The following is a 27,925-nucleotide window of genomic DNA, read 5'->3' on the forward strand; positions in this document are numbered from 1 at the left end:
TGCGCTGTGACTCAAGCCGCGAGGTGCCTGTGACTCAAGCCGCGCAGGCGGCGACCGTGTCTCTGGCCGAGTGCAATGCCCGAAATGTATGTAATGTAGCCGTCCCGTGATCGTGATCCTGCTATGGTCTTGGCTCTCTCTCGCCCAACGCCCATGTAGATTGATTCATGCCCATGTCCAAGTCCAACTTGCAACATCCAACTACAAGCGCGCCTTGGTCGGGTCGACCATGGGCTTACGGCCCTGCGCCTCCCACGCCTCAAGGACCATCTTCTTAACCTCGCTCTTGAGGATTTTCTGGCTCGCATTCCACGGTAACGCCTTCGGACTAACCACGACGACAGCCGGGCGCGCGGGATACCGCAAGCGCGGGAAGACGGCGTCGGCGATACTCTCCGGCGTAGCCATGGCACCTGGAGCGAGGGAGACGGCCACACCCACACACTCGCCCAGTACAGCATGGGGAACTGGAACAGCACACGCTTCCTGTACCCTGTCGTCCTGGGCGAGGGCGCGCTCAACCTCCGCAGAGGGGATGTTCTCGCCACCGCGGATGATAATGTCCTTGGCCCGGTCGGCGATATGCAAGTCCCCCTCGGCATCAATGTAGGCAATGTCGCCCGTGTCGAGCCATCCATCTGCGTCGATCGTCTCGGCGGTCGCTTTGGGATTGTTGACGTACTCCTTCATCATGCTCGAGCCGCGGGAGAGGAGCACGCCTGCCTGACCTGCAGGCATCTCCTTGCGCGTAATGGGATCGACAATCTTGAGGTCGGCGATGGGGATTGCCGCGCCGCACGCGAGGGGCTGGTATTAGAGCGGCTTACCTAAGTGTACTGTACCCACCTTGTTGACATACTCCATCCCACACGAGCCCGTGGTTGTCGAGTTAGTTTCGGTCATTCCCCATCCAGTCGCAACGAGGAGGTTAGGCCAGCGCTTAACCAGATCACCGGGGAGACGAGACGGGGGCGATGCACCTCCGAAAGCGCTCTGCGCAAGTTCAAAGTCCTTGGGAAGGAGAGGGGACTGGAGCACAGAAGTGGCAATCGCAGGGACGCCGCCGATCTTGCCAACCTTCTCGGACACCATGATTTTGATGGCGTCGGGCACAGACCAGCGACGGAGGAAGACGAGTTTCGAACCCTCGGCAATGGCGCCGACCAGCCAGTTCAAGTTACCCTGTACGTGGAAGAGGGGGATGGAGAGGAGTGCCACCCCGTCGGGCTTTGGGGCTGTTGCGAGCGCTGTCGCTTCCTTTGGAGACGCGCCCATACGCATCGCCATGCGGGCCGGGATGTACTGCGCCGAGATGACAATGTGTAGCGCCTGTCGCTGGGTTACGAGGACACCCTTGGGCATGCTCGTCGTGCCCGAGGTGAAGTAGATGATGCCGTCGGATTCGGGGTTGACCGAGGAGGCGAACGCACCGTCCTTGACTTGTGCGAGGGCGCCCGCTGTCGGCTGGAGTTTGGAGAGTTCCTGCTGTCAGCTTGTCGACGTTTCATAGCTGAAAAGGCTTGCAATTCCGACTCACCGTCACGTTTGCCCGTGCGGCAGATGACAAATGTCCCAACGAGGTCCAGCACCACACCGGACCAACGCCCTTGTCCTTTAGTGTGCTCGCGATCGGACCGAGCTGGTTTGCCATCGCGTCGTCGACGATCACGAGCTCGGGCTTGACGAGCGCGAGGCAGTGTACTGACGCGTCGACGTGCAGTCCGTTGTTGAGGAGGACGGGGACGGCGCCGAGGAGGTGCAGCGCGATGAAGGCAAGGACCCATCTGGTGTTAGGGGGGGAGGAAGAGGAGGAGTAGAGGACAAGTTGGAAGCAAAGCCGACAAAGAGTCGACAAAGACTTACCCCGTGCAATTCGTCCCTCCGACCGCGACTCGCGACCCAACCCCGACGCCATGATCACGCAGAATCGCTGCGATCCTAATGGCCCTCTCGAGCGTCTCGCCATGCGTGAGCGCCTCGCGGGCGTGGAACGGCTCGGGGTCGGGCACAGGTGACGAGAGGAATGGGTTGGCCGCATTCGCCTGCATCCGTTCCATGATGAGCTGGCGGAAAGTCGCGACCTGGTGTGTCCATACGCGTTGGCGGTGGCCATTGATGACTTGCTCGGACACGGCAAAGGGCCCGTCGGCGGTGCAGAGTGCGGCGGCGCACTCGGCGGGCGGGAGGTTTCGGAAGGTTGGGGCTGCCATCGTAACAACTGGGCACGGAGTAGACTTGGAGACGTTGGTAAGATATTTCTACCTGGTTTTGTTGCTGACTGTGCTCTGCCCACCAAGGAGGCTCAAGTTACCGGCCCCAGTGGATAACCGGGAGAATGTGGGGTGCGGGGACAGGCACAACTGGCACTATCCGGCCAAAAAGGCCCTTTGACTCAACACACAATCACCGAGTTTGGACCTCAACGTCAGAGTCAAGCATCTAGCGTCTAGTGTATCTAATGGATAGGGAGAGTAAGAGCGAGCGCAGCACGGCGGCGCAGCTTCGCTCTGTGTATAAGACAGCCGCACGCCACGCCGCTCACAATCCCTGCAGCTGGGGCGCGGCAGTCTCGCTCCATTTGTTCGTGTCCTCGTCGCGGCAGAGTACCTTCCATCCTACTCGAGACGGCGCCGCGCCGGTCTGGCAGATCATTGGCGGCGCCAGGACCCACTGCCACGCCCCGTGGAGGTGTGCGACGGGGGTGTCACTCCGCGAGATGTCAAAGTTCATCTCGGCCTCTTCTTCGTCCTCGGACAACACGCCAGCGGAGAGCGCTGGGGTGAGGGGTGCACCGCCGACGAAGCCCTCACTGTCGCCGATCGACGAAGAGGAGGGTTCCGGGATATCGACCTTCATGCCGTTGACCACCTCGTTCTCCCACCCCTCGAGCTCGGGGGGCATCCACATCTCCTCCTTCTTCGCAGTGACGGTCGCCCACTCGGGTCCTGGACCCGGGGCCACAGCAACCGGCGCGCGAGGCGGCAGGTCACGGGCCGCAGCAGTCAGGAACTCGCCCATGGGCTTGACTACCCAGCGGCCCTTCGACTTCGGGCCCTTCATAGGGCCGTCAAACCAACCGAGGTGGCCGCCACCGCCCGTGACAGCGAGGTACACGTGCGAGGCATCCTGCACCTGTGTGATCGGGAGGGCGGTTCCGTGTACGACCGGGTCGTCGTATGCGTTGATGCCGAGCGTGGGTCTGCTGTCAGCTGCACGAATCACATACGAGAGCTGGAGGGCCGCCTACTCACACCTTGATGTTGTGGATGAGCTGGTGGCTCCCTGCGTACTGGTAATAGTCATCGGCGCTGTTAAACGGCCATGGAGGTCTTGGCCCGCCAACATTCGAAACGAGCACCTCATCGACCATCTTGAGGCGCACGTCATTCCCCATACTCCTGAGGTTCTTCATGGCTGGCACGCAGTCCTTGAGTCGCTCGTTCTCCTCCCACATGCGCGGGTTACGCTCGTAGTGTCGGAAGAAGAGCTTGATGAGATTGGCTCCCAGGGCCCGCGAGTACAGGCGGGAGGAGAAGAAGCCGTCCTCGAGCGCGTGGGAAAGAGCAGACACGTCCCACGGGCATCCGATGACAGTGCCAGATGAGAGAAGAGATTCTTCACCACGTTCGCCCAGGTAGCGGGCGAGTACGGACGCGCCAAGGGAGAAGCCGATACCGTGGAGCGCCGACTGGGGGAAGGCGTTTCGCAGGTAGTGCGCGGCCGAGTTGAGATCGAGCGACGCGGCGGCCGAGTACAGCTGTGGAGAGGTCAGGGGTGTGCCGCCGCAACCGCGGAACTGGTGTCAGCTGGCACAACAACGAGCTTACGTTGACGACGACGCCGCGTGCGCCGATACCGCCCTCACTCTGGGGCTTGATGGCCCAGTTGAGCACGTTGCGAACGTAACTCTCATTGGCGTTACCTGTGAGGCCGTGGCAGACCACGAGTGTTGGTGCGTCCGCGGGTAATTCCAAGTGGTTCGGGGGCGTGATATCGAGGGAGCTGGGGTGAGCGATGCTTTCGCGATGCTTACATTGTCCCGCCATCAGGCAACCGCAACATGGTGCGCACATAATCCACCCGATCGACCTTACTAAAGTCCCCCATAACGATGTACGCCGTCTGGAGGTGACCACTGGTATCAGCTCGCCTTCCCCTCTTGAAACAAACTTGGGCAACCACCAACTAGGCGTAAACGTCCCCTTGAGACTCGGGACGTTCTTATCAACCCAAGCTGAGACGTCGTCGACCGCGCCCCGGGCAATCACCCCAGGTGAGCGGGGGACGACGCGGACAATTTGTCGCGCCCATACTGCCAGCTTGAACATGCCGAGGATCGCGAAGAGGATTTGGGCGGGCAGAGACAAGCTTCGGGAGACGAGAGATTGGGGGAGGTAGAAGGGTTTCGGGGGTGGGTTGGAGAGGGTGAGGGTTGGGGAGGAGGAGGGGTGGGAAGTGTGGGAGGGGGAGGAAGTGTGGGAGGGGGAGGGAGTGTGGGAGGGGGAGGGAGTGTGGGAGGGGGAGGAGGGGGTTGGGGTCAAGCCCACGGGTGATGGCATAGAGATGAGGGAGGGTGGATATAGGAGACGTAGAGGGGGCGCGAAAGCGCTGGGAGGGCAAGGAGGGAGTGTGTAAGTGTGTGAGAGTGTGAGAGGACAAGAGATGGATCTGGATGACGAGCAAGACCAAGTTAAGTTGACAAGATGACATGTTGAGGTGACGCGTCCATGTTCATGCGTGCCTGGCGGCCGAGGAATTTTAGAGTCATTTCAACAGGTCATCGGCCACCGCTACTTTTCTAACCGCGTAGCTCGGTGCTTTGGACGCGGCGTGGGTCAAGACTGACAAAGCTAGTTGAATGTATTGGGAGGCAAGCGCCGGCATCCTGCATCCTGCTTCCTGTCGCTGACGAGCTTCAGGTTGGCTGATATGAAAGATTTGAGCATCTAGTGGCGAAATTTGCCACTCGCCAGTCATGTCTGGGCTGGACTCCCCGTTGGATCACTAAACCGGGCGCCGGTTGCACTGACAGCTCTGCTGAGGCTCATCTCCTTGCGGCTCCCTCGCCCCTCGTCTCCTCGCCCTTCGGGCTCGGGGGCTCGCTCGAATCCCAAACGTAACATATCTAAGTCTACGCTACAGATGCTAAACGGACACGTCCGCAACCTTGTCAGCGACGTCATCAACGTCGACATCAACCTTCCCCGCAGCCGCGGCGAAGCTAAAGCCCGTCTTGGTCGTGACCGGCTTGGCCGCAGGCTTGCTCTCCTCGGTAGGCGCAGTCTTACCGCGGGGCCCGACAGCCTCGAACCCGTCCTCGTCCGCCTGCGCAACCTCCTTCTGCGGCATGCGAGACGGGTGTACACGAACCGGGCGACGCTCCTCCTTCTCCACCTTGGGCGCGGGGGGCTTGGCCTTGGCGGCCGCCGCTTCCCTGCGACGCTGCTCGGCGTGCTGCTCAGCCTCGACCTCGCGCGTGTGCGTGTCGACCGGACGCGCTGCGCCAAAGGGGTTCGCCTTGGACGGCGTAGCCTCGGGCGAGTTGGCACCCGAGGGGGCGGAGGAGCGAGGGGCAAGCTTCAGGCGCTGGCGGGTCGGCTCGGCCGGCGCAGCATTCTGGGGAACACGAGTACCGCGCGACCACTGAAGGTTAGTTTAGGAATAGGATGTAGACTCACAGTCGACTCGGTGTCGGCAAGGCCGGTAGGGCGATGGGGAGGAGCGTCGCGGCCACCGGGGCCACCAGCGCCACGCTCAGGTGCAGCGTTGACGAGGGGGCGCGTCGAGCGCCACTGGCCAGCGTCATCGGCAGCGGATGAGTGCATGGGCTCGACGTCGCGGGGACGGCCGTAGCCCGAGCTCTCGCGCGAGGACGGGACGAACTTTGCGCCGCGAGCGGCGCCCCAGTCACGGTCTTCGCTGCCGGCAGCGGAGGAGACGCCAGAGAACGTGCGGCGGGGAGGGTCACGCGCTGGGAGCGGGGTGACGCGGCGCCACGAGTTGGACTCGTCGGCGACCGAGGGAGCATAGTCGCGGCCGGAGCGCGAGGCGGCTAGGGTCAGCTTTTGCGCAAGGACATGGGGACTGTGCGCCACTCGGAATCATGTCACGCTGTCCTCTGAGCCCAGCTGAAACTCGTTCATGTCACGCCTCACACACAGCGCGTTGTGGTTTGGGTAGTCGCCTCGACTTGTTTGCAGCCTCCATCACCACAGTGCGGCAGCTTTGGGGAGGTAATGCGAGCACAGTCTGCGTCCGGGCATGAGCGCGCGCAGGAGCCACACTCATCGCGGCCGTGCGTGGCCCCTCCCACCACCTCCTTTGGTCGCCTGTCGCCTTCTTTGGCCACCCAACTGGCGAGACAGCCCTCTCCCTCTCCAAAGTCCAAAGCGCTCCCGATAAGACTCACGTGCGTCAGCGACGTTGACACGAATCGAGCGGCCGGCAAGGTTAGCCCCCGAGCGGTCAAGCGCAGCCTTGAGGTCGGCCTGCGACGAAAACTCGACGTATCCAAAGCCCTTGCTCTTGCCCGTCGGAAGGTCCTTGACGAGACGGACCGATAGGGGTGCAATGTCGGCGAAGAACTCGCGCAGCTGATCATCCTCAGTCTCAAAGGTGAGGTTACCGATAAAGGCCGTGAAGGGCGGAATGGTGGGGAGGGGAAGCTCCTCGCGCTGGGGCCCGCCGAAGCGCGCACCGGCACCGCGGTCCGGCATGCTGTCGAGGTATCCAGGCTCGCCGCGACGGGGGGCTGCGAGAGGGTCACGCGCGGCGGCTGAGGTCAATATATATCTTGTAGAAGAACCTCACGCGCAGTGGGGAGAGTCTCCATCTCGTCGGCCCATGAGGTGACGCCGCCTGAGGTTAGCGTCATTTTGGGATAAGTGCACCAGTCTCCGAGAAGAACTCGGAGAGAGCCATCTTCTGGGCCTTCTGCTTCTTTGGAGCTAGACGTCAGCTTTATCAGGATCACTCCGTACGCATGATTGGTCTGTTTTTGTTGTTGTTTGGTTGTGAGGAGGGTGCAAGTACTTAGTAACGAGGTCGAGCGTTGTGGTGGCCAAGGGGTGGGGTGGTCCTTGGCTGTGAACAGTTGCCGCCGAAAAGTGCCAGCCATGTCAGATTTGCCACCTCGTCGGATTTTCGGCGTTATATCCGGGTGAGTCGCCTGATCAGAGATGACGAGTATACATTCCAAAAATGGGGAGCAACCGTCATGCCATTCACTAGACAATGTCCAAAGACCTCTATTCTCTATTCTCTAGCATGCACTACATAGTTGGTCACTCTCACATAAGTGCCACTGCGACAAATGATTGGAAGGTGAAGTGAGGGCGGGATGCGGAATCAACGTGGCGCCATCTCGCCTGTTACGATTACATTCCTTCGCAGATGATCGCAATCCTCGGAAGAATCCCTTTCCTCCATCTCCCATCTCCCATCTCCCATCTCACATCTCATTCTCCGGCTGGCTGGCCCCCCGACACCGCCCAGTCTTCCCGCACGCATCGAGTGTTCACTAATACACTGCATCATACAACAACAACACTCCCATGACACATCCCATTACCCACCCCTGTTCACCTCAGGCATCAGCTGGATGAACTGCACCCGCGAGTACTGCTGTCAGCTCATCGCACATCAGCTAGCTCACCATGTTCCACCAGTCCCACAGGCCGTCGCCGAGGGCGCCCTCGGGTGTCGCGTTCAGTAGCGCGAGGATGACGCGGAACACCTTGCCGCGCATGCTCTCGCCGTTGCTGGCCAGGCACTCGAGCGGCATCCCCTCGAGCTGCTGGAATACGGTCTGCGCAATCTCGTGCCGGCTCCCATCGTCGTCCGCGACTTTGGCGCGCAGGTCCAGCTGCCGTCAGCTGGAGGTGAACCAGTCGAGCTACTCACCAACGCGAGCTCGATGCACAGCGCCGTAATATACACGTTTGCAGCCTGCGTGCCAAGCACCGTGTCCGCGCTTGCGTTGTCGGGCTGCAGCGCTGGCGGCATGTCCGCCCGCAGGGCGCGGACGTACTCCAAGCTGCGGTCGACAAAGGTGCACTGCGCCTCGGGTGGGAACGCCGAGTCCGGATCGTTGAGCAGGGTGCGATGGCGCACGAGGCAGGCGCTTAGGACTTTGAACAGTCGCGAGATGGCGAGGAAGCCAGCCATATAGCTCAGCCGGTCTTCGGGTTGTTCACCAGCCGCATGTGGGGAGAGGTACTCGTCGTCGATCTCGAGGGGGAGCGGCGGCGTGCCGTCCATGTCGAGCAGCTGGATCGGGTGGCCGTTGAGTGCGTTGGCTGTCGTCAGCTCGGTGGCTTCCACAAGACCGCTATCTCACTCTTGTCGATCGCGTACGCCTCCCAGAACAGTCTCCGGCCGATGTCGAGCTCGAGGGGCGTGAGCCCCTCGCGCGGCACCTCCCGATTCAGATTCAGGGAGTAGATTAGCCGCCGCACGTCGGTCATGAGGTTTGCGGCCACCTCGGCAGGCGCGGCAGACTGCGACGTGATGCAATCGAGGATGGTACTCGCCATGATGATAAGCGACGGCCGGGTATGGTGTCGAATCAGGATGAGGCGCGATCCACGCTGGCACCGCTCCAGCAGTGACTCCAGCTCGCGCCGGCCCATACGCCCCAGCAACCAGTTGATGGGGCACTGGGCGATGGTGTAGGCGACCATACTGAGAAGGAGACCGCGGAACGCCTCGTCCTCCTCGTCACGGCGGTGCAAGACGTCCTGAGCAAAGCTTGGCCGGTGTACGAGTGGCACGAGCATGTGCTGGTGCTTCATGTGGAGGGACAGGAAGAAGCCGATCTCGTCCCAGCTCGCAAAGTTCTCTATGCGTCGGATGTCGATGGTCTCGGAGGCCGGCGCGGACTCACTAGCAGCGACCAGGTCCGCAATCGTTGTTGAAGGGGAGTACTCCTCGAGAGACTTGACCGTCAGTGCCGGGTCCATTGCCAGTGTATCGGTGAGTGGGGCGAGCGCGTCCAAGTCCAGCTCTGGGGTGTGCTGTCGTGTCCACACTGGAAGAGTGTAGTCAAACTCGAGCGCCTGTAGCGTATGCCGCGCGCTCCCAAAGATACTCCTGGACACGGGCCCAGGTGAGAGTAGTTGGTCGTGTGGAGAGGGCATGACTGCTGTGGCGTTGAGTGCAGGTGGTAGGGCTGGTGTTATGGTCATAGGAGTCTCCGAGGATAGTGGTGACACTGAACAAGAGTCCGTTCGCCGCCTCTTCTGCGCTGTTGGTCTGGAGTCAGTCGACTCGGAGTGAGGCTCACGCTCTCGGTCGCCCAGGCTTCTTGGGCGTGTACTCAAACGTGCACTTTTCGCTACGCCGCGTGCAATTCCTACAGGCCCCCAACTCGGGATTGCAGCGCACCTGGCGTTAGCTTTGCATGGACGGGACATACCTTGCGCGTCCGGCACTGGTCGCATGTAATGGCCTTGTCGACCGACATGGGTGACGGTGCGGCTATCCGCGCTGCGAGAAGCGAGTGAACTGCGCCGGAGAGGATATGAGAGCGCGAACCACGGCGCGCGGGAGGGAGGTGTACACGCCGAGCGCCGAATGATATGGTACAGCTGTAGAGTGGCCAAGATGGATTCGGACGGCGTGATCAGGCTAGGTAGGTTGTGGAGTGTTGAGTGAGAGAATGGACGTTGGTAAGAAGAATGCGGAAAAGGAAGGTGGGAGATGGATGGAGCGGAGGTCGACCCGGGCCGGCGACAGAAATGGCCGGTGCCTGGTTCCCCACAGATGGCTTGGACTTGTATCGTAATAGCGATGACGGGGTAGCTGCCAGAGGAGGAGAATGGAGGAGAGCTAGCTATGAAGCTACATCTGACTCTGAGACTCTGATGCATACTTGTACAACTATGCTGCACGATAATAGTATCTTCTAAAGGTTGCGGGTCACCCTACCAGCTTTTGGATGCCGATGCTGATCGGGCATTAGTCATTCTCCCATCTCACCATCTTGTCCTTTTCACCATCCTCTCTGTACCTGTGTAGCATGCCTCTAATCACCCAGGAGAACAGAACAGAGCTACTCGCTTCCGACTCTCTTGTATACGACATGAGTGCTTGAGCGTTTGTCAAACTCGGCATCTGATAGGTCGTATTGACAAACTCCGGTCGGGGCTATCTCAGCTGGGCGCGGCAACCTGGGGACGAACCCTCCGACCGAAGTTCGGTCAAACTGACTCGGTTAAACTCACCTCCCTCACCATCCCATCAACTGCCCACTCTACCTCACGTCAGTGTTTTGTATCTCACATGATCATCCTCTGTCGACAAGTATGACAGGCACTCGGCCACAGGCGCTCCGCTCTGTGATACTCCGCGATATATCGGGATCCTTCGCCAGCGCCGAAACGGGGCCGTCGCGGACTCGGCGTGCGAGCCTCAAGGTATAAGACTCACTTAGCTCACTCTTTACACTCACCAACTCAACCACCTCAGACATTGACAATGGCTCCCGTTGCTACTATATCCTTTGCCCGTGCAGACGACCCCGGCGCACGCAAGCTCGAGCTTGCGAGCGACGCAGCCGACGAAATCAACCTCCGCAAACTCCAGGAAAAGGACAACGCGTACGACGCCTCGCAGTTCGACAAGAACAAGGACCAGGCAGCGTTCAGGCAGTTTTTGGACGAAAACGAGGGCAGTAAAGCCCTCTATCGGGAGCAGCACACTAAGCAGACCGTCGAATTCAACGTCTCGGCCCGGAAGAGGGCGTTCGAGAAGCCGCGCGCGGTCATGGGCATTTGGGAGGCGATGGAGATGCTCAACACCCTCGTCGATGCCAGTGGTGGGTCCATCTCTTTCTCAGAGACCTCAGAGGGAGCTTCCATGAATGATCTTGCTCACGCCAGACCCCGACACGGACGCGACGCAAATCGAGCACCTCCTCCAGACCGCTGAGGCCATGCGGGCAGACGGCAAGCCCCGTTGGATGCAGGTCACTGGACTTATCCACGACCTCGGGAAACTGCTGTACTTCTTCGAGCCTGAGGGTCAGTGGGCTGTCGTGGGGGATACTTATGTCGTTGGATGCAAGTTTCCCCTCGACAAGATTGTGTATCCCGACACTTTTGGCGAGTGTCCCGACCTCAACCACCTCGTCTACTCCACCGAGTTGGGGATCTACGAGAAGGGATGTGGCCTCGAAAACCTCCTCATCACCTGGGGACACGACGAGTATCTCGTGAGTTGCCCTTAGATGCAGCTGACTCCAGTACATGGTCATGAAAGCGCAGAGCAGCCTCCCGCAGTCGGCGCTCAACATGATTCGGTACCACAGCTTCTACCCTTGGCACAGGGAGGGCGCGTACCGCCAATTCATGGGACCGGGTGATGAGGAGGCACTGCGCGACGTTCTCGCCTTCAACCCATGTGAGTCCCTTGGAATCAGCTATCATGACTGGCCAAAACTGACATCAGACGACCTGTACTCCAAGTCGGACGCGCGGCCGGATGCCACCAAGCTCAAGCCGTACTACGAGGAGCTGATCGCCGAGTTCTTCCCCGACAAGATCCGGTGGTAACAGATGTGAGTTCGGCAAGCTGGTTCCTGCTCAGCTGAGAAATCTGGCCCTAAAGCTGACTCCAGCTATTCGACGAGGCTTAACCTGTAACAACATAGACAATTTGTGATCGGAACAAATTCTAGCCTCACCAGATATAGTTGTACATCCTTGAATCCTACCAATGAATGCTTAGAGGAAGACCGCGTTTCGACGCCGGAGCTGTGGAATAGTTTCCCCGATCCGACCCTGGGATCAAGCTCGGTCCATAGTCGGCGAGTGGAACTGGAATATGCGGTTGTAACGTGGAGCGTGGTGGCGGACGCTCATGAAGCCACGTACCTGCAGGCCTGGGCAAGTACCTGGGTCAGATGGTAGACATTCCCTAACCCTTGGCTCGACGTGTACATACTTTTAGACCAGCTGGTTGGACGAGCGGAGTGATGGTCCGCAAGCACCAGTAAAAAGTGTGCTCATGAAACACAGCAGTTCGGCGCGATTGGGCCCAGCGACACCAACAATAAGAGTCGTGGGTGCAACTTTAGGCAACATGGCCTTTGAATTATTAGGCTCGAGTCGGAGGAACGGAAGCCACTCCTCCAAGCCGACAACAGCCACGTCGAGGAAAGTCCCCAATCGATCGTATGGGAGATGTAGTGTCCAAGAGCGGAGATGATGGCCTCGTACCCGACAGCTGAGTGATACTCAACTCGCTCAAAGAGGGCAAAGGGCGATGATGGTCAAATCGGCCGGGATGAGGGTATACATCGGGTTAGGCAAGGACGAGGAGATGGAGAGGGTAACAACAGCGCTGAGATCCATCAATGTGTTGCACCGATGATCGGGGAGATCAGGAAGGTGCAATGCCCATGCCCGGAGCGTGGCTTGTCCTTCCTTGCCTACGTTGTGATACCGCAACATGACAAAGGTCGAGAAGGACTTGGCCCAAGCGAAGGACCTGCAGAGGAACGTCAAGTCCATGTTCTCGACGGTGTCGAGGGGTCCAAAGAAGGCGTCTTCGAGGTCCTCCACGTTATCCACGAGGACAATGGACCTGGGTACAGGTTTGTGCGGAGGACAAAGGACTCGAGGAAGTGTTTCTTGTGCCACCGGCGCAGGTCCTCGTGCGAGTGTTGGGCGCCGTCGTGCGGCTGCTTTGTGCCGCGGAGGTGTTGGACGTAGCGGCGCCGATTTTTGGTGTCGCGCGATTGCTTGATATCACCCCCTGAGGCCTTGCGTTTATTTTCCATGGCGGGCATGGCGAGGAGAGTGTTGGGTTTGAGAGGTAGTGGCATATGAGGATGGTGACGACGACATAATCACACTGCGTGTGTGAGCATTACTGTATCTTCCTTCAGTGATCAGTGAGGCTGTGATTTTGAATGTAGAAGCTGATTAGGACGACTGAATCGCAGCTGTGGTGAGGCCTGTGCCGCCTCACACGCTCACGCCTCATATTACCTTTGAGTGTAGCTGATTCCCCTGCAGCATTGAATTTATTGAATCACAGATGTGGTGCAGTGGTGCACACCCCGCAGCCAAACGACATGACGCTTCTCAAAATTTGTGGCGTGAGCTCGCGCTCCATTGTCAGACATTGTGTTGGTCCACGATCTCTTCTCTACCATATCCCATAATCACCGCTTCCATTTCCTTGTCCCTTTCTCCAGCCTTTCCGGCTGCTGACGTTTCGCGTCCTGCCCTCGCTTTGTGTCGTTTGTGCTATGCGCGCCGCTTCCATCCGTCCTTCCGGGATAACTGGGTCTTGAGTCGCGTCAGTGCCGCGCATGGAGGTGTGGGAGCTGCACCTCTGCTCAAGGATGGTAGGTAGAGTGTCACCCGAGTCCTCTTCAGTCCGCCTACTTCCTTCCGCTTCATTCGTCCCACCATCGCCTAGGACCATTGTGCGAACGGCGGTCCGCAACCGTGCGACTCAGTTGTGGCAGTCGGCCGAAGAATACCGGCCCACACCATTCTTGCCGATCCCAGCTGCCGTACCGTCGCTGTCCCCAACGACTCGGTTTCCTTGTCTCTCGACTCTCTCGACTCTCATTGTCCTCGACATCTCGAATGGCCTCAAGACATGGCGCCACACTCGAGAGGGATCACCCCTGCTTGAGTGGATCTGACGAGACTGAGACGACGTAGACGTTCGAAAACGACGCCCCAGATTGTCGTTGATGGGACATCAGTCGTCGGTGGGAAATAGTATGGTCGAAGATGGGAAATCGCCGAGCGCCACGCCCGTGGGGCAACTAATAATGATTCGAAAACGCCCAGGTACAGCGCTTCTGGCACCTGCTTGCACCAAACACCGGGATGAGCCCTCTGATCCTCTGCCTCACGCGGAAGCGAATGAGATCGACAACCATCAACATTCCTCGGTACCTCGTGCTGACAAGGGCAAGTCCACGGAATCCAGCCCCCGCGGGGGTCGGTCATCCCGAATGCGGGGCTCATCGGCGCGTGCCCATGAGCCGACACATGTCCCGGAGCTCCGTAAATGCAGGTCGGATCCAGATTCGCTAGTTGGCTAGGGAGCAAGCGATGGTGGCGGTTAGAGACGGGGGATAGGGATGAGGGTGAGACTGACGTCGTTCAGCGCTTTCGAATTTTGACTATATTCTGAGTGATCGCAAGTGGATATATGAGATGAGATACTGTACGCGCGTAAACTTGCTTCATCCCTATGACGTGTGCGCAGCTTCTACCTTCAGGTTACCTGAATCACTGAATTACTGAGTAGCTGAATAGCTGAATAGCTGAATCCGCAGTATCCTCCCTTTTTTCGATGGGAAATGGAGCAGGCGCAAGATGGGCAGCGGTAAATATCGCCTCGGTTGGAGCGGTTAAGACCGGGGCATGTTACGTGGCCAAGGGACCAAAGATAGAACTTTGTCAAGATGTCATTCCTCTCCCCACCAACCGCAAATCAAGTGATCCACACCCAGTTTGTACGGCAACCTTTTGCTATTGTCAGCACACTCCCCCGTGGCCAGGTCCCGTGTTCGGTCCTGGAATCTCCAAACTGAGCACTCTGTCATGGCGCAAGCGGTTGTTTGTCCATGGCCGTGTTTGGAGCCTTTGGAGTCTCTTGGTAACTACCGCTGGAAAGGTGCCCGTAACGAGTATTGTGCCTGGCGCTAAAAATACACGCCCAACCTCCCCTTCAAGGGCGTTCAATCATCATTTCCCATCGTCAGCCGCCAGCATTGCCCATCTGCCCATCTGCGCCCTTGCCTCGAGAGAGCCGTCCTGTAGTGCTCTTGCGGTGCGCCGGCCGCGGACGTGCATTGGCCCCGCAGTCTTCAGATGGTGGGCTCCGGAAAGGGAAGTCTCGATTCTCAAGGGGTTGTCGGTAAACCTCGCTAGAGCAGGTCAGGCAAGTACAGTACAACAAATGAGGACGCGGAGCGAGCCGCCCACATGTCCAGTAGAATGATCAGATGAGCCACAAGGATCAGGAGCCAAGCTGGGGAGCCCATGGGGAGATGGGGGAGATCAGGCCGATGAGGGTCTCGTGCTATAATAACCTCGTCATGTCATCAAAGCACAGCCACGCTCCCCCCTTGTTTCTCCCGACAACAACATCATGTCCGACCACGAGCACGAGAAGGCCTACCACGAGAAATCGCCCGGCGCTCACGTCGAGGTGCAGGCTGCCGAGGATTACCACGATGAGCTCGAGCACACCCACGTCGGCGAGCACGGCCTCAAGCGCGACCTGCCCCCGCGCGTCGTGACCATGATTGCCATCGCTGGTACTATTGGTACAGGTTTGTTCGTCGGCTCTGGCGTGTCTCTCACCCGCGGTGGTCCCGTCGGTCTTTGGCTCGGATACACTCTTGTTGGTACTGGTGTCGGTACCATGATGGTCTCGCTTGGTGAAATGTAAGCACCCGAAACGACAGAGCTGACAGCAGGTCTTGCTTTGCCCCCAACGTTGGTGGTTACGTCGAGATGGCAACCAAGTACGTCGACCCCGCCATGGGTTTCATGATGGGTATCAACGCTTTCCTGTCCTGCGCGTTCGGTATCCCCACCGAACTCACCGCTATTGTAAGTACCCCTCTCAAGGCCGAGCTCACCAACAGGCATCCCTCTTCACCTACTGGGACCACAACCTCAATCACGCCGCGGCTTACATCACGGCGTTCATGATTCTCACGATTCTCGTCAACATCATGGGCGTCAAGTACTACGGCGAGATTGAGTTCTTCTTTGCCTGTCTCAAGCTCTCGACCCTCATTGGCCTCATGATTTTCGCCCTCATCTTCAACCTGGGCGGCGTGCCCACCAACAGGACATTCATTGGTGGCAAGTTCTGGCGCGAGGAACCCTTCAACAACAATTACCTCGGCATCAAGCCCCAATCTCTGTCCAACTTCCTCGGTTTCTGGGCCGTCTTCACCGGCGCCGCGTTCGCTTACTCGACCATCGAGTCGGTCGCCGTCATGGGTGGTGAGGCGCACAACCCGCGCAAGAACATTGCCAAGGCGATCAAGACCACCTTTATCCGTATCCTGTTCATCTACGTTATCGGTACCCTCATGATCTCCCTCACCGTCAACTTCAAGGACCCTCTCCTTCTCTCCGAGATCGAGAAGGACAGCGGCAACGCCGGCTCTGCGCCCTGGGTCATCATGTGCCGTAACGCCAACGTCAAGGTCCTCCCGCACATCATCAACGCCGTGGTCATCTCCTCTGCGCTCTCGTCTGGTAACGAGCAGCTCTACGTCCTCTCTCGTCTGCTCATGGCCTTGGCTCGCGAGCGCCAGCTCCCCAAGATGTTTATGCGCACCTCCAAGAACGGTATCCCCTACATGGGTGTCGGAGTCGGCGCTCTCTTCTGTTGCCTCGCCTACCTCTCCGTCTCGAACGGCTCCAACCAGGCCTTCATCTGGCTTTCCAACCTCTCGGCCCTCTCGGCCCTGATCACCTGGAGCGGTATCGGTCTCTGCTTCGTTCGCTTCAAGAAGGCCTGCGACCTCCAGGGAGTCGACCGCAGGAAGTTCACCTACCGTGGCTGGTGCCAGCCCTACCTGGCGTACTACACCATCTTCCTCTTCATGCTCGTGCTCATTACCAACGGTTTCGGCGCGTGGATCCCGACCTTTGACGTTGCCACCTTCTTCGCGTCGTACATCACCATCCCAGTCGTCGTTATTTGCTTCGTTGGCTGGAAGATCTACGGCAAGACCAAGTTTGTGCGCATCGACGAGATCGACCTCTCCAAGGGTCCCCCCGATGCCCTCCGCGGTACCCGCTACGACCCGATGATGACGTCGCACAACTATTCTACTGGTATTTCCGCATAATCTAATTGTATTTCTATCCTGGTATTGTCGTGCGATGAACCCTGTGTGGACAATGGAGCGTGGCATGACAATATAGTGATGAACCGCGACCTTGTCATTGTCCGTGTGGCGCCATTCGAGGATAACGAGGGTAACTGGAGTGGAGTCCAGCGGAGGACTGCGCGCGTCAGCGTCAGCCAAAGCGTCGAGGACTTTATTTGAGGGGCTAGAAGAAATAACTATGCCTCGGAGATGACAGGAAGCAGATCCGAGCCCTGTCGATTACTGTTAATTACTGTTAAGATGGCATGCTGAGCTGGGCGGAGGAAGCCGCGGCCGCGCAACTTGATGCCACTGATGTCACTGACCAGGACGGCATCAAGGACGAAGCAGGGCCTCTGATGGGCCGAGATAAACAATGCACAAGATGACCGCGTCGACGCTGAGGCACGTACCACATTGCATGTGGTGCATACCCCCGATAGATTGCATGCCGTGGATTCTCCGAGACGGCGACTGACATCTGTCATTAGTTTCCGAGCTATAGGCACGTGGATGATGTGACAGTTTAGGATCCTTAATTCAATAACCCCCGTACTCATGTAATGATCGAGTGACCGTGGGACAAGTCGGCCTCGTGCTCGTATCGTGGCATCCGGCAACTGGAATGGTGTGGCTCTGAGAACATAGTTGTCCTGGGAACGGTAAGGCGTGTCCAATTCCCAGCGCAACGGCAACCCTATCATTGACGAGTTCCCGTGTGGCACTCCACTGAGGCCCTCACACGGCTTTCGAGATCCCACTGTGTATTCTCTGTGTGTGTTCTCAGCTGGCTCTGTGTTACAATTACCAAGCTTGAAGTGTAATAAACAATAACCGATACCCTCACCAACCCGCACTGTCATCACTGTCAAGCGTTCCCCATCCATCAGGTAGGATTCATTGTTTCTCTATTGTACATGCGAGAAATGTAGTTTTCTTGGGCTACATTTTGGCTGCTCTCCACAGTATGCCTGGTGCAGTGGACGCTACAATTAACCTCTGAACAGTGGGAGTCAAAGTCCGAGGCGCGAGGTGTGAGCGAGGTGCAAGGTGCAAGAGGCGGGGTGATTGTCTGTTGCATAACTGTGGCGCCGCCATGTACACTTGGTTATCGGTCCATTCTCTCTAGTTCCTTCCCACCTCTTTCCCTCTCCACCTTCCCTCCCCCTCCCCCACGAGCTGATAAAACTCCTTCTCTCTTACACTCTTTCCCACTCTCTAGCCACTTCTCCATTTCTCTATCGCAACAATGTCTCCCTCCAACGGGCCCTCCCGTAGCGCTCCTCCCTCCCAAGCACCATCCCCCTCCCACGATGGAGAGCCAAGCCCCTCCAAGCCCCTCCCAGTTCTCCCAGCTATGGAGAATCCCCACCCGCCCACGGGCCGCGCAGCCCCCCGCTCTCGCAGCGCCGTGACAGGAAACCCGGGCACCTCACAGTCTGTACCCGTGCCCGACGAAACTTCATCACAGGAAACTATCGCAATCGTCACGATCACGCCCCCGCCCACCCACAAGCCACCCAAGCGTGGTCGTCCCCGCAAGAACGCTGAGGCGAAGCCATCGTCGACGGTACAGAAAACCCTCCTGCCCGACACGGCCACCCCCAAGCGCAAGCGCGACCGTCCGACCAAGAACACCGGGGCTGGGCGATCGGTCCCCAACCCTGCACAGAACAGCCTCCCATCTACCAAGCCCAGCACGCCGCCGAAAACCCCCAGAAAGCGCGCCCGCCAGTCCAAGAACGCCAAGACCTCCACATCAGTCTCCAACTCCACAGCAATTCCTATCTCGCCAACCTCTTCCAAGAAGCCGATCGAGTCGTTGCCCGCAACCCCTGCAAAGCCGCCCCAGCTCCCCGACAAGCCGTCGCAGCCTCAGAGCCAGCCTGTGCGGCACGGAGAGCCGATTGGCCTGGAACCCAGCTCCATGGCCTCATCCTCATCTCACTGGATGCACCAGCCCGGTGCATCATTCTCCGGCCCCGCCCATGGTCAGTTTGATTTTGCCGCCCCTTCCAACTTGCCTGGGTGCGGACCAGGCCATGGTTCCCACCCTGGCACTCACCAGCTCCGTCCGCCACCCCAGCCTCCCGTCAACCAGGTCACGAACGACGGTCAACAAGGCGTCCAAGTCTGCACCGCTCAACCTGCGCCATGGGTTTGTGTTCCCGCGCCACCCTTGTATGCAGCCGGGCCTCCCTACTCCCGCTTGCCACGCGAGTACGTAGGATGGCCCGAGCGCCCCTACCCCACTCTCGACGAGCCCACGCTGATCAAGTGGCTGCTGAACTGGAATCGTGAGTCACCTTCCATTCCATCACTTACCCCAGCACCAGACCAGATCCTGATGGTCGAGGACTTCACGTTCCCAACTTGGAAGACGGATCGGATGCTCTCGGCATTGGTTGGTGGCCTCCTTCGCTCGAGTCCGCCACAGGTGGTTCTCGTCGGCTCCAGGCGGTACGAGCACCTCAAGGGCACGGTCGGGGTGACGCCCGAGAACATCCAGGGCATGCAACTGACCTTGTGTCGGGCGGAAGATGAGGCGGTCCTTACTCTTAACGTCGTGGGTATGGTGTTCCAACGCTACGCTCCCGATGTAGAGTTAAATGAATGGCGCTGGTACCCCATGAGCACGGTTTTACCCCAGCCGAACGGGGAACTCCGCATTCGTGCGTCTCGTGAGGTGAGTTGCAACAAGATCGAAGGTCAGCTCACGCCAGCACATCCAGTGGCTTCGCGACAGGATAACCAGCATGCTGTCGCCGGTCCTCAACCAGAGGATGCTCGACCGAGCGGCCGAGTCGGATGCTAGCCCTTCGCGTATCGAGCCCATTACGCAGAACACTTCGGGCACACACCAGCCTGGGGCACTCGGCTCACCCCAAAGTGGGCCCACTGAGCCGGAACCGAGCTTCCTGCCGATGTTGCAAGCTCAACCGGAAGCTGCTCCCAGCGGGCGACCAACGATCGCACAGCCAGCAGTTGCTGGAACGAGCTCGCAGCCTATGGGCGCTGGGTCTCAGCTTGTCGGGCCTGTTTCGGCTCTAGTGCACGCGACACAGGCTCCGGCCCTAATGAGACACGAGCAGATGATCGAGTACGCTCTTGGGAACTTCCAGCCTGGCCCGCATGTCCCAGCCTCCGAGCAATCAAGCTCATCAGCTGTGCAGAACCGCGTCCTAACACCTCGTCCACGTCGGTTAACGACGAACAACCTTCCGACTTGGCTCAATACACCGTCAGCCATCGAACAATCGATGATGATGGTCACTGCATCCCCCACCACAGCTCCGCCAGTGAAGGCCCCTGCAACGGACACCGCGGCTCGAACAGTACTCAGCTCGCACGACCGGGCACAGGATTTCATCCCCGCCCAGCCCGTCGCGGTCGCCAAAGCGCTAGCCGCCCAGATGCTCGCGGCTGGGACGCAGTCTGAACTATCGGCAGCCGCGTCAGTGGCAGCTTCCCAGCCGGCCTGGTCCCCTGCAGGTGGCCCTCAGCAGCTCTCAGCAGCTGGGCCTCCCCACCTGACCCCGCTTCTGAGCGCACAGCCCTTCGTGGCCGGCCCACCAGGGCCATCAGCCGCGACAACAACTGCAGTCGGTGCAGGCAGTTCTCAGGCGATGTGCTTCTCGGCGCTCGGATTCGACCATAGGGCCCTTGGGGAGGGGTTTGGATTCCCCAATCACGTCCAATTGCAAGTCCAAGCGCTAGTGGTGACTGACCCCAGCCCTGTGGTCTCGGCCTCGGTCTCAGGCCCTGGACCCATCACGTTTGCGAGTGCCTCGGCAACCGGAATCAGTTTCGGTGCAACACTCGAAGACGAGCCAGGCGTGGACGTACCTTTGGACGTCGACCTGTTTGCTGGTCCTTTGTCGTTTGACGAGGCATTGTTCCGAGCCAGTTATCCAGAACAGTGACCCTAGAGGGGGTCAATCGGGTGTGGCTGCAGGGAGGGCAGGACACCTCGATCAGCACGCCGCCGACGTCACGAGCCAAGGCTGTGAGCAAAGTCTCATTCTGTTGATCTGGTGTGTTTGCTCCATCATTCTATTGATTAAGGCCATACTTCGGACTGGTCGGTCTTGAACCGGTCATGGCTGAGGTTCGGTGGGCCGTCACGGCAACTTGCGACAATTGGGGCAGGCGTCCAGCCTGTTGTGAAACACGGTGTTGTAGAGAACGCGTCCAGATGTCAAAGATTGGTTGCGAAGGTCTTTTCCGTGTTAGTGCAAAGTCAAACAAACTGTCGTCATGTGGAAAGCGCGTTGTTTACGAGAAAATGCTGTAATCAAACTGTTTACCTGAGTGAATGGGTGTTGGCCAGGCTATTGTCGAATGTATGTAGGAGCCTTAAGCGGGGGGTACTTACAAGCGAGCGGTCATACCCTCCACCAACATAGTCTAGTCTTCAACTCGTCACATTGTCTATCCTCCATTATTCTCCACACAAACCAACAAAGCAACAACAACTCCTATCCACTTCCAACCAGCTACACGCTCAGCACGGCTACAAAGGGGGCATGTCAGCCGACACCTCCGATCCAGCCCTCGCTGCTGCCGCCGTTGCGCTCCACGACCCAACAGACCCCTCGTCATGGTAGGTGCCTGGCCGTGTTTTCGTCGCCGCGCAGATCATTGCGCCGTGCGTCGTAACCGAGTCGCGCAGTGCGCGCAGGCTAGTGTTCGCAATAGAGGTGGGCGCAAGCCGAGATGCCCCGGATGGCACTGTCACTACATGCAAGAGGCCGCGCGCCGGCCTCAAGAGATAGCCGATGAGCTGGACGGCGAAAACAGTGGCTCGGCAATCGATTCCGACGAGACTGCTGCTACCCCTGCCCTCATTGCCCTCGTTGTCACCTGTTGCAAACCTCCAACCCGGGCGTCCGGGATGTTCGTGCGCAGTGGAATGGGTCTCGTGGCCCAGCGGCCGCCCGCCCCTGCGCTTGTGCTTCTCGAACGGCGTCCATATCCTTCTCACTCGGGTCTCCTCCACCTGTCACGTAACTAACGCCAGGCTCGTAGCAGCGTACGCGCCCGGCACGACAGCAATTGTGCTACGCGCGGCAGGTGGTAGTCCCCGGTTTCCGGGATTGCGCGACGCGATCGAGGCGACACAGGGCGTCTCGTTCGCATATGCGCTCGTGCGCGACAAGGGTCTGGTCCTGCTCGTGCTTGGGGGTGTTGGGTGAGTCTGTCCGTGCACTCCTTGGTGGCGGCAATGGAGCCTCTGGTGTGCTCACGACCCTGGAGGGCATGAACATGAGACGTGAGCTGACTGGCAGTGGCGTCAAGCGAGGTACTGTTCACCAGATCAACCGAGATCCTACTAACAACAGCCAAGGCCATTGTACACGCGCGCGCGTTCGCCGCCATCTTCCCGGACTACCTCGCGCTCGCGACGCTCACGACGGCAGCTGAGTTGACGGACAACCTCATCGCGGAGCGGCTTGGCATGTTGATTGATAATGTCGTCGAGCGCGGGGACGACGCTACGCCGTCGGCGTCGGCTTTCGCCACGGCGCCATCAACCCAGCCCGCGTCGGCTCTCTCATCCGTCCCTTCCTCTCCCGCTCCACCCCTCCCATCCAAATCACCAGGTCCACCTGTCCCTCCCACACGTTCCATCCCCACGACATCTCCCACTGAGACCTCGAGTTCCGGATCAACACCAGGCCCAAGCTCAAGCTCAGGCCTCACTCCGCGCGGGAACGCCTTCGCGCGGTCGGCTGAGCGTGATCTTCCCGACCTCCCGGACGATCCAACGACCCCGCGTGCGGCCGTGCAGATGGCTACCACATCTTCTTCCGTTGTTGCGCCGGTTCCTCAGCGTCTGCGCAAACGGTCGGCTTCGCCGCCTCCATCGAGCGGGATAGAAAAGACGACACCGGCCCCTCATTCACATTCGCAGCCGACCTCGCCATCAATCCCCTCACCAGAGTCACTGCCTAGCATGATGTCGCACACACCCCTGACGCAGGCAGCCTCGGCTATTCCTATCACTCCTACGACTCCCATCACACCCGTGACGCCCAAGGCGCCAGTCAACCCCAACGCACCCCATCAGCTGTACCAAGGCGTCAAGGATGCGCGCATGCAGCCGTCCCCGATCGACACAGCACCGAAGGACGCGCAGACGTATCCCGAGCCTCTATCGCGAGGGACAGCGTTCCCCGCCGCAGGCAGTCTCGTGGCAGCCGCAGCGACTGTGTTAGGCGTCCGCACTGCCACGAGCATCCAGACCTCGAGTCCTTTGCTGTCTAGTCCGAACGCGAGCTTCCGCTCGCCGTTGTCGTCGTCCCACTCCAACTTCTCTGACTCGCCCCGGCAGCGAAGTGTCTCCAATTCATCTGGGCGTCTAGGGTCCGAGGCGAGCTTGACGCGGCCCCTCTCCCGCGACTCGGGTTACTGGGGTGGACGACCTCCATCGCGAGACGCGAGTGTCCCGACGTCCGTCACCTCTGACTCGCGCCGCTCTTCACGACGCGGGAGCGACCCATCTTTCTCGCCGAGCATGCTAAGCCGCATGTCGATGGGCGACGCGCCACCCGTGCCACCTCTCCCGCATGAGCTCCGCCGCGCCTCACGCGAACCCATGCGCGGGGAGCCTGAGCCGCTACGCGTCGCGTCTGTTCCCAATTCTCCGGCGAGCAGCCCGCTCATCCACTCTCCACACTCCCGAGGTGGGTCTTCTGGAAGTCGACACAGCCACTTCATGTCTGCCCCACTACCTGTCCCGGACCATCCACTTCCCGCTGTTCCGACTATCCCTAATCCGCTTCCCAACCCAGCTGGCATGCCGCTTGCTCCGTCGTCGGCAGTCGGTTCACCACCTGTGGGTTTTGGTTCCCCCCCAATCCCGCAACGCTCGCGACAACGGCTGGTATCTGGACACGGCGGCCGGCCACTGCCACCACCGTCTCCTGTCCCGGATGGACCGCTACCGCCAGTTCCGAACGTTCCGCCGCTCTCATCGAAGGCACCCCTCCGTCCTCCGCGCCGTGGCCTTAACGCCAGCGCCGGACCGTCGCCTGATCCGAGCGCGGGTGGCTTCAACCAGGCCCCTCTGCCGCCACTGCCGGCTGCTGTACGCGAGGCGTCCCTCGCCATCGCCGATAGGGGGCAAAACTCACTCCTGTCCTCGCCGCTCGTCTCAAGCCCGCACGCGTCGCCTCGGCTCAGCGCAGAGCTAGTCAGCCCCATGAGTCCCGGCTCGAGAGTCGGCTCGGGCTCGGGTGCCTTCTTCTCTGCGCGTAGCAGCATGGTGGCGCGGCCTGATTCGGAGCGCGACCCTAGTAGGCTCGACTCGTTGCGCAGCTCCATGAGATACGACTCGGGTCCCGAGACATCAAGGGGCGAGAGGAGCGACTCGACCAGACGCGACTCTGGCCGGCCCATTAGCACCATGCTCCCGTATGCGCAGTCCGAGAGCCGTGAGGCGTCGTCTTGTCAATCCGAGGAGCAGCGGGCTGTGACGTCATCGGCTGCATGGGGGCTTGGCCTGGGTATAACCTCCGTCGATCTCTCGACGCCAGTGCGTGAGCGTAGCCTCGACCGTGTGGGGGACAGCGGTGCGCGTCCTCTCAGCACCTCGAGCTTCGCGAGCATCAAGAGCAACCGTGCACCGCCTCCGCCACCCGTCACAATTCCAGTAGCCGCGCGTACTCCTGGCGTCACAGGTGCTCCGGACTCGGCACCCAGCAGCGCCGCGAGCTCTACCCGCTCGGCCGGCAAGAAGTTCGGCCCGAAGAAGAGCAACTCGATCTCTAGAAAGCCGGTTCCAGCTGTCGACGCGGTGCTGCTAAGCAATCCGGACCAGCTGTTGGCGCGCACACCTGCTAGGAAGAGCAGTTTACGTCGCGTCGTCGAGGCCAGCGTGTCACCGCAGCTTTCTTCTTCGCCTAGCGTGGGTGGGGCGACCGAGCTGCTGGCTGCCCCCGAGGCCCTCAAGCCGCCCCCGCTGCGTGACTCGCCGCGCTCTTCCACGCCCCGCCTTCCCGCCTCACCTGCTTTCGGCACGCCTCCTACAGCGACTGATTCGCTCGACATTGATGGCGGCATGCCGCAGACCATCAGCCCGAGCCCGAAGCCGCGATCCGTGCGCTCCGCATCAGGGTCGTCAACATCGAGCCCTCTCGTCCGTGCTGCAAGCGTACGCGGGAGCCCGCGTCCGGGGTCACCAGCACAACTTGAACGCTCCAGAAGTCTCAAGGGCAGAGAGCTCCGACCTGAGATCCTACCAGGCGAGGGGCGTACTGTGCGCGGCATCGATCTTTCCGCGGTCGGGAGTGACGTTGTCGGTTTGGCCCCTGCGATTGTTGCTCCAACTGCCATCGCACCAGCATGGAGGCCCCAGACACCGCAGACACAGACTCGTGCTGCTCTCGAGGACGCATCTTCACCATACAGCATCCTCTCCTCTCCGCATTCCGTGGACGCCATGGAGATGAACGAAGCGCCATCCTTTGCCTCGGCGCAGGTCGTCACGGCCAAACCAGCCCTTGCTAGAGTCTTGTCCCTCTCCAACGGGCAGGTAACCAACATCACCCCTGACTCGGCGAGGTCAGTCAAGACGAGACCCCTGTCGTCGCCGGTCAGCCCGTCTCGCCGCATTCCGGGTCATGCCAAGTCTTCATCAGAGTCTGAGACCACTACGCCATCCAAGTCGCCAGCGCTGCTCTCTACGTCTGCGACGCACATACAGCCGCGAGGGATTGGCCTAGGCTTCGTCCCCGCGTACGAGGACGAGGTGGAGCGCATCACGGTCGAGGATGACGAGATTGACACCCCGTCCAAGGCGTCGTCCAGGGCACCCTCTACGGAGAGCCCAGGTTCGAGGAACGTTGTGGACCTTGGCAGCGAGGGGAGCACCCCTGTCCAGTCCGTTACGGCGACCATGCCGGTGCACCGCTCGCCGCCTAGTCGCCAGCGCGATCTGCCACCCATTCCCCCCACGCCAAAGTCTCAACTGGCCCCTCCAGCGACGATACCAACAGCTAGTGCCACACCGATGCGGCATGTGGTGCGCCGCACAACGTCATCCAAGTTCCGCCTGCCGTTCCGCTCGCCGCACCCAGCGGCAGACGACGACGACCTCAGCCCGCCGATGTCGCCAACCTCGGCACGCCTCCGCTCGCACAGCATCACCAACGCGTTTCGCAGACGCCGCAACACAAACTCGGGCACGCCGCCCGGCTCGCCGCCGGTGCGCAACTCGCTCGTCTCGTCCAACTCGACCTCGGAGGACCACTCGACGCTTCCTTACGAGTACGGCTTACAGGGTCTTGGCTTAAGCAGCTTTGCGCTCGCGCCAAGCGCGTATCGCACGCCGGGTGGCGGCATCGGCTATACGCCGCCAAAAATGGAGCGCAAGTTGAGCATGACAGCGCAGGAGGCGTTTGCGTCCGCGCGTGAACGACAGGCGCTCGAGCAGGCGGCGCAGCTCGAGGCATTCCGGAAGAGCGAAAAGGCGCGTTCGCTGTCGCACACGTCGTCTGCGAACCCGACCTCACGCGTGACCAGCTTGGCGATGAGCAGCGAGTTCATGTCCGAAGAGTCGCACTACGACGATGCAAGCGATGAGGTTCCGCAGTCGCTGAGTCTTGCGATGGTTACTGTCGCCGGCACCGAGCCGGTAGCCTCGCCCGTTGAGCAGCTCGCGGCTGCGGCCAGCGCGGCCCGCCTGAACAGACATGGGACGCGGTTCTCGCCCTCGTCGACGGCTGCTGGCGACGACGGGCTTGGCGAGAGGCAGCCTGCAAACGAAGCGGCCCTTGCGGAGCCGCGCCGGGGCAGCCTGAGAGGGGATGACGAGTTCCACGATGCCGTGTCGCAGATGGAAGACGACTTCACCGACAGCGATAGCGAGCTCGAGCTGAACGGCTTCAATCATGATCTCGATGCCGCGGCTGCTGAGCGCGAGAAGGTCGAGCGTGCGCACCATGAGGCGGCTGAACGTGCAGAGCTTGCCGAGCGTGAGGAACGTGAGGTGGCTGAACGTGCCGAAGCCGAACGCTTAGAGTACGAGGCGGCTGAACGCGAGGCGGCGGAACACGCTAGGCGCGAGGAGGCTGAATTCGAGGCAGCCGACCTCGCCAGACGCGAGGCGGGAGACCTCCGAGTCCAGGAAGAGCGCGAGGCCGAGGAGCTCCGGCTCCAGGAAGAACGCGAGGCCATCCTCGTCGCCGAGACGCGCCGCCTTGAGAAGGAGCGCTTGTACATGGAAGCGGCGCGGATAGAGGAGGACCGCATTGCAGCCAAGGACGAAGAGGAGCGCCTGGCCTCGCTTCTTCGCGCGGAGGAGGAGGAGCGGCGTGCCGCAGCCGACGCCGAACGACGTGTCCGTGAAGAGCACGAAGCCGAAGAAGCGCGTCTGGTGCAAGAACGCCGCCTCGCTGAGATGGAAGAACGTTTAGCTGCTCAGCAAGAGGAAGCGCGCTTAGCTGCCGAACGTGAAGCCGAGCGCGAGGCAGCCGAGCGTGCAGAGGAACAGCGTCTCGAAGCCGAGCGAGCGGAACAGGAACGTGCCACCATCGCCGCCGCCAAAGCCGAGCAAGAACGCTTCGAACGCTCGGCCCGCGAACGTGACGAAGTCACCCGCCAACTACAGGGTGGCAAGTCTGACGGCGGCGTCATGCTCCGCGGCTGGGTGACGGTCCAGACGATGAACTCGCCGACCTGGCGCCGGCGATACTTCCACCTCTTAGCGAGCGAACTGCGTCTCTTCAAGAGCGACAGCGAGAGCGATACCGGCCGCGCGTTAACGACCGTCCCCCTTGGGAATGCCAAGATTAGCGAGGCGTACGAGGAGAGCGCGGTGCAGGGGAGTTGGAAGGTTGAGGCGGGGAATAAGGTGGGTTTTGCTAAAGGGAATACTGACGGAAGGAGTTTTACATGTTTGCGGATAGCGTTGATGACCGCGCGACCGTGTTGCAGGGACTCGTTATTGCTATTGGGTAAATGTGGTGGGTTTTAGTAAATGCACGCTGGGTACTTTGTCTATGTAGAGTACTATATCTGCCTTCCCTTGCCACATCTGATTTCACTCTCACA

General features: G+C 60.1%; 7 protein-coding genes across 7 annotated transcripts; 3 read left to right on the forward strand and 4 right to left on the reverse strand.

Annotated features, from left to right (window-relative positions):
• Positions 1 to 201: 201 nt before the first annotated feature.
• Positions 202 to 2,210, reverse strand: CcaverHIS019_0300840 (uncharacterized protein; the record flags this gene model as incomplete). The annotated part of the gene is made up of 4 exons (XM_060598492.1): positions 202 to 807; positions 847 to 1,482; positions 1,538 to 1,784; positions 1,864 to 2,210. The coding sequence occupies 4 exons, from the start codon at positions 2,208 to 2,210 to the stop codon at positions 202 to 204; spliced, it is 1,836 nt and encodes a 611-aa protein (XP_060455280.1).
• Positions 2,211 to 2,455: 245 nt separating this feature from the next.
• On the reverse strand, positions 2,456 to 4,328 carry CcaverHIS019_0300850 (uncharacterized protein; the record flags this gene model as incomplete). Its single annotated transcript, XM_060598493.1, has 6 exons — positions 2,456 to 2,507; positions 2,543 to 3,199; positions 3,252 to 3,796; positions 3,828 to 4,002; positions 4,034 to 4,135; positions 4,171 to 4,328. 6 exons carry the CDS (start codon positions 4,326 to 4,328, stop codon positions 2,456 to 2,458), a joined length of 1,689 nt encoding a protein of 562 aa, XP_060455281.1.
• Positions 4,329 to 5,145: 817 nt separating this feature from the next.
• On the reverse strand, positions 5,146 to 9,463 carry TIF3 (uncharacterized protein; the record flags this gene model as incomplete). Its single annotated transcript, XM_060598494.1, has 11 exons — positions 5,146 to 5,643; positions 5,679 to 6,052; positions 6,410 to 6,775; positions 6,811 to 6,858; positions 6,891 to 6,947; positions 7,575 to 7,620; positions 7,655 to 7,864; positions 7,903 to 8,297; positions 8,339 to 9,252; positions 9,284 to 9,384; positions 9,416 to 9,463. 11 exons carry the CDS (start codon positions 9,461 to 9,463, stop codon positions 5,146 to 5,148), a joined length of 3,057 nt encoding a protein of 1,018 aa, XP_060455282.1.
• Positions 9,464 to 10,476: 1,013 nt separating this feature from the next.
• On the forward strand, positions 10,477 to 11,552 carry CcaverHIS019_0300870 (uncharacterized protein; the record flags this gene model as incomplete). Its single annotated transcript, XM_060598495.1, has 4 exons — positions 10,477 to 10,816; positions 10,881 to 11,212; positions 11,244 to 11,400; positions 11,449 to 11,552. The coding sequence occupies 4 exons, from the start codon at positions 10,477 to 10,479 to the stop codon at positions 11,550 to 11,552; spliced, it is 933 nt and encodes a 310-aa protein (XP_060455283.1).
• A 693-nt stretch (positions 11,553 to 12,245) lies between these two features.
• Positions 12,246 to 12,790, reverse strand: CcaverHIS019_0300880 (uncharacterized protein; the record flags this gene model as incomplete). The annotated part of the gene is made up of 2 exons (XM_060598496.1): positions 12,246 to 12,547; positions 12,586 to 12,790. The coding sequence occupies 2 exons, from the start codon at positions 12,788 to 12,790 to the stop codon at positions 12,246 to 12,248; spliced, it is 507 nt and encodes a 168-aa protein (XP_060455284.1).
• A 2,333-nt stretch (positions 12,791 to 15,123) lies between these two features.
• On the forward strand, positions 15,124 to 16,849 carry CcaverHIS019_0300890 (uncharacterized protein; the record flags this gene model as incomplete). The annotated part of the gene is made up of 3 exons (XM_060598497.1): positions 15,124 to 15,422; positions 15,455 to 15,590; positions 15,626 to 16,849. The coding sequence occupies 3 exons, from the start codon at positions 15,124 to 15,126 to the stop codon at positions 16,847 to 16,849; spliced, it is 1,659 nt and encodes a 552-aa protein (XP_060455285.1).
• Positions 16,850 to 18,119: 1,270 nt separating this feature from the next.
• Positions 18,120 to 27,832, forward strand: CcaverHIS019_0300900 (uncharacterized protein; the record flags this gene model as incomplete). The annotated part of the gene is made up of 9 exons (XM_060598498.1): positions 18,120 to 19,167; positions 19,201 to 19,556; positions 19,594 to 20,789; positions 20,849 to 20,876; positions 21,379 to 21,473; positions 21,891 to 22,061; positions 22,159 to 22,172; positions 22,213 to 27,725; positions 27,758 to 27,832. The coding sequence occupies 9 exons, from the start codon at positions 18,120 to 18,122 to the stop codon at positions 27,830 to 27,832; spliced, it is 8,496 nt and encodes a 2,831-aa protein (XP_060455286.1).
• Positions 27,833 to 27,925: the final 93 nt, after the last annotated feature.

The sequence above is a fragment of the Cutaneotrichosporon cavernicola genome, assembly GCF_030864355.1.
Source record: "Cutaneotrichosporon cavernicola HIS019 DNA, chromosome: 3".
Classification (NCBI taxonomy): Eukaryota; Fungi; Basidiomycota; class Tremellomycetes; order Trichosporonales; family Trichosporonaceae; genus Cutaneotrichosporon; species Cutaneotrichosporon cavernicola.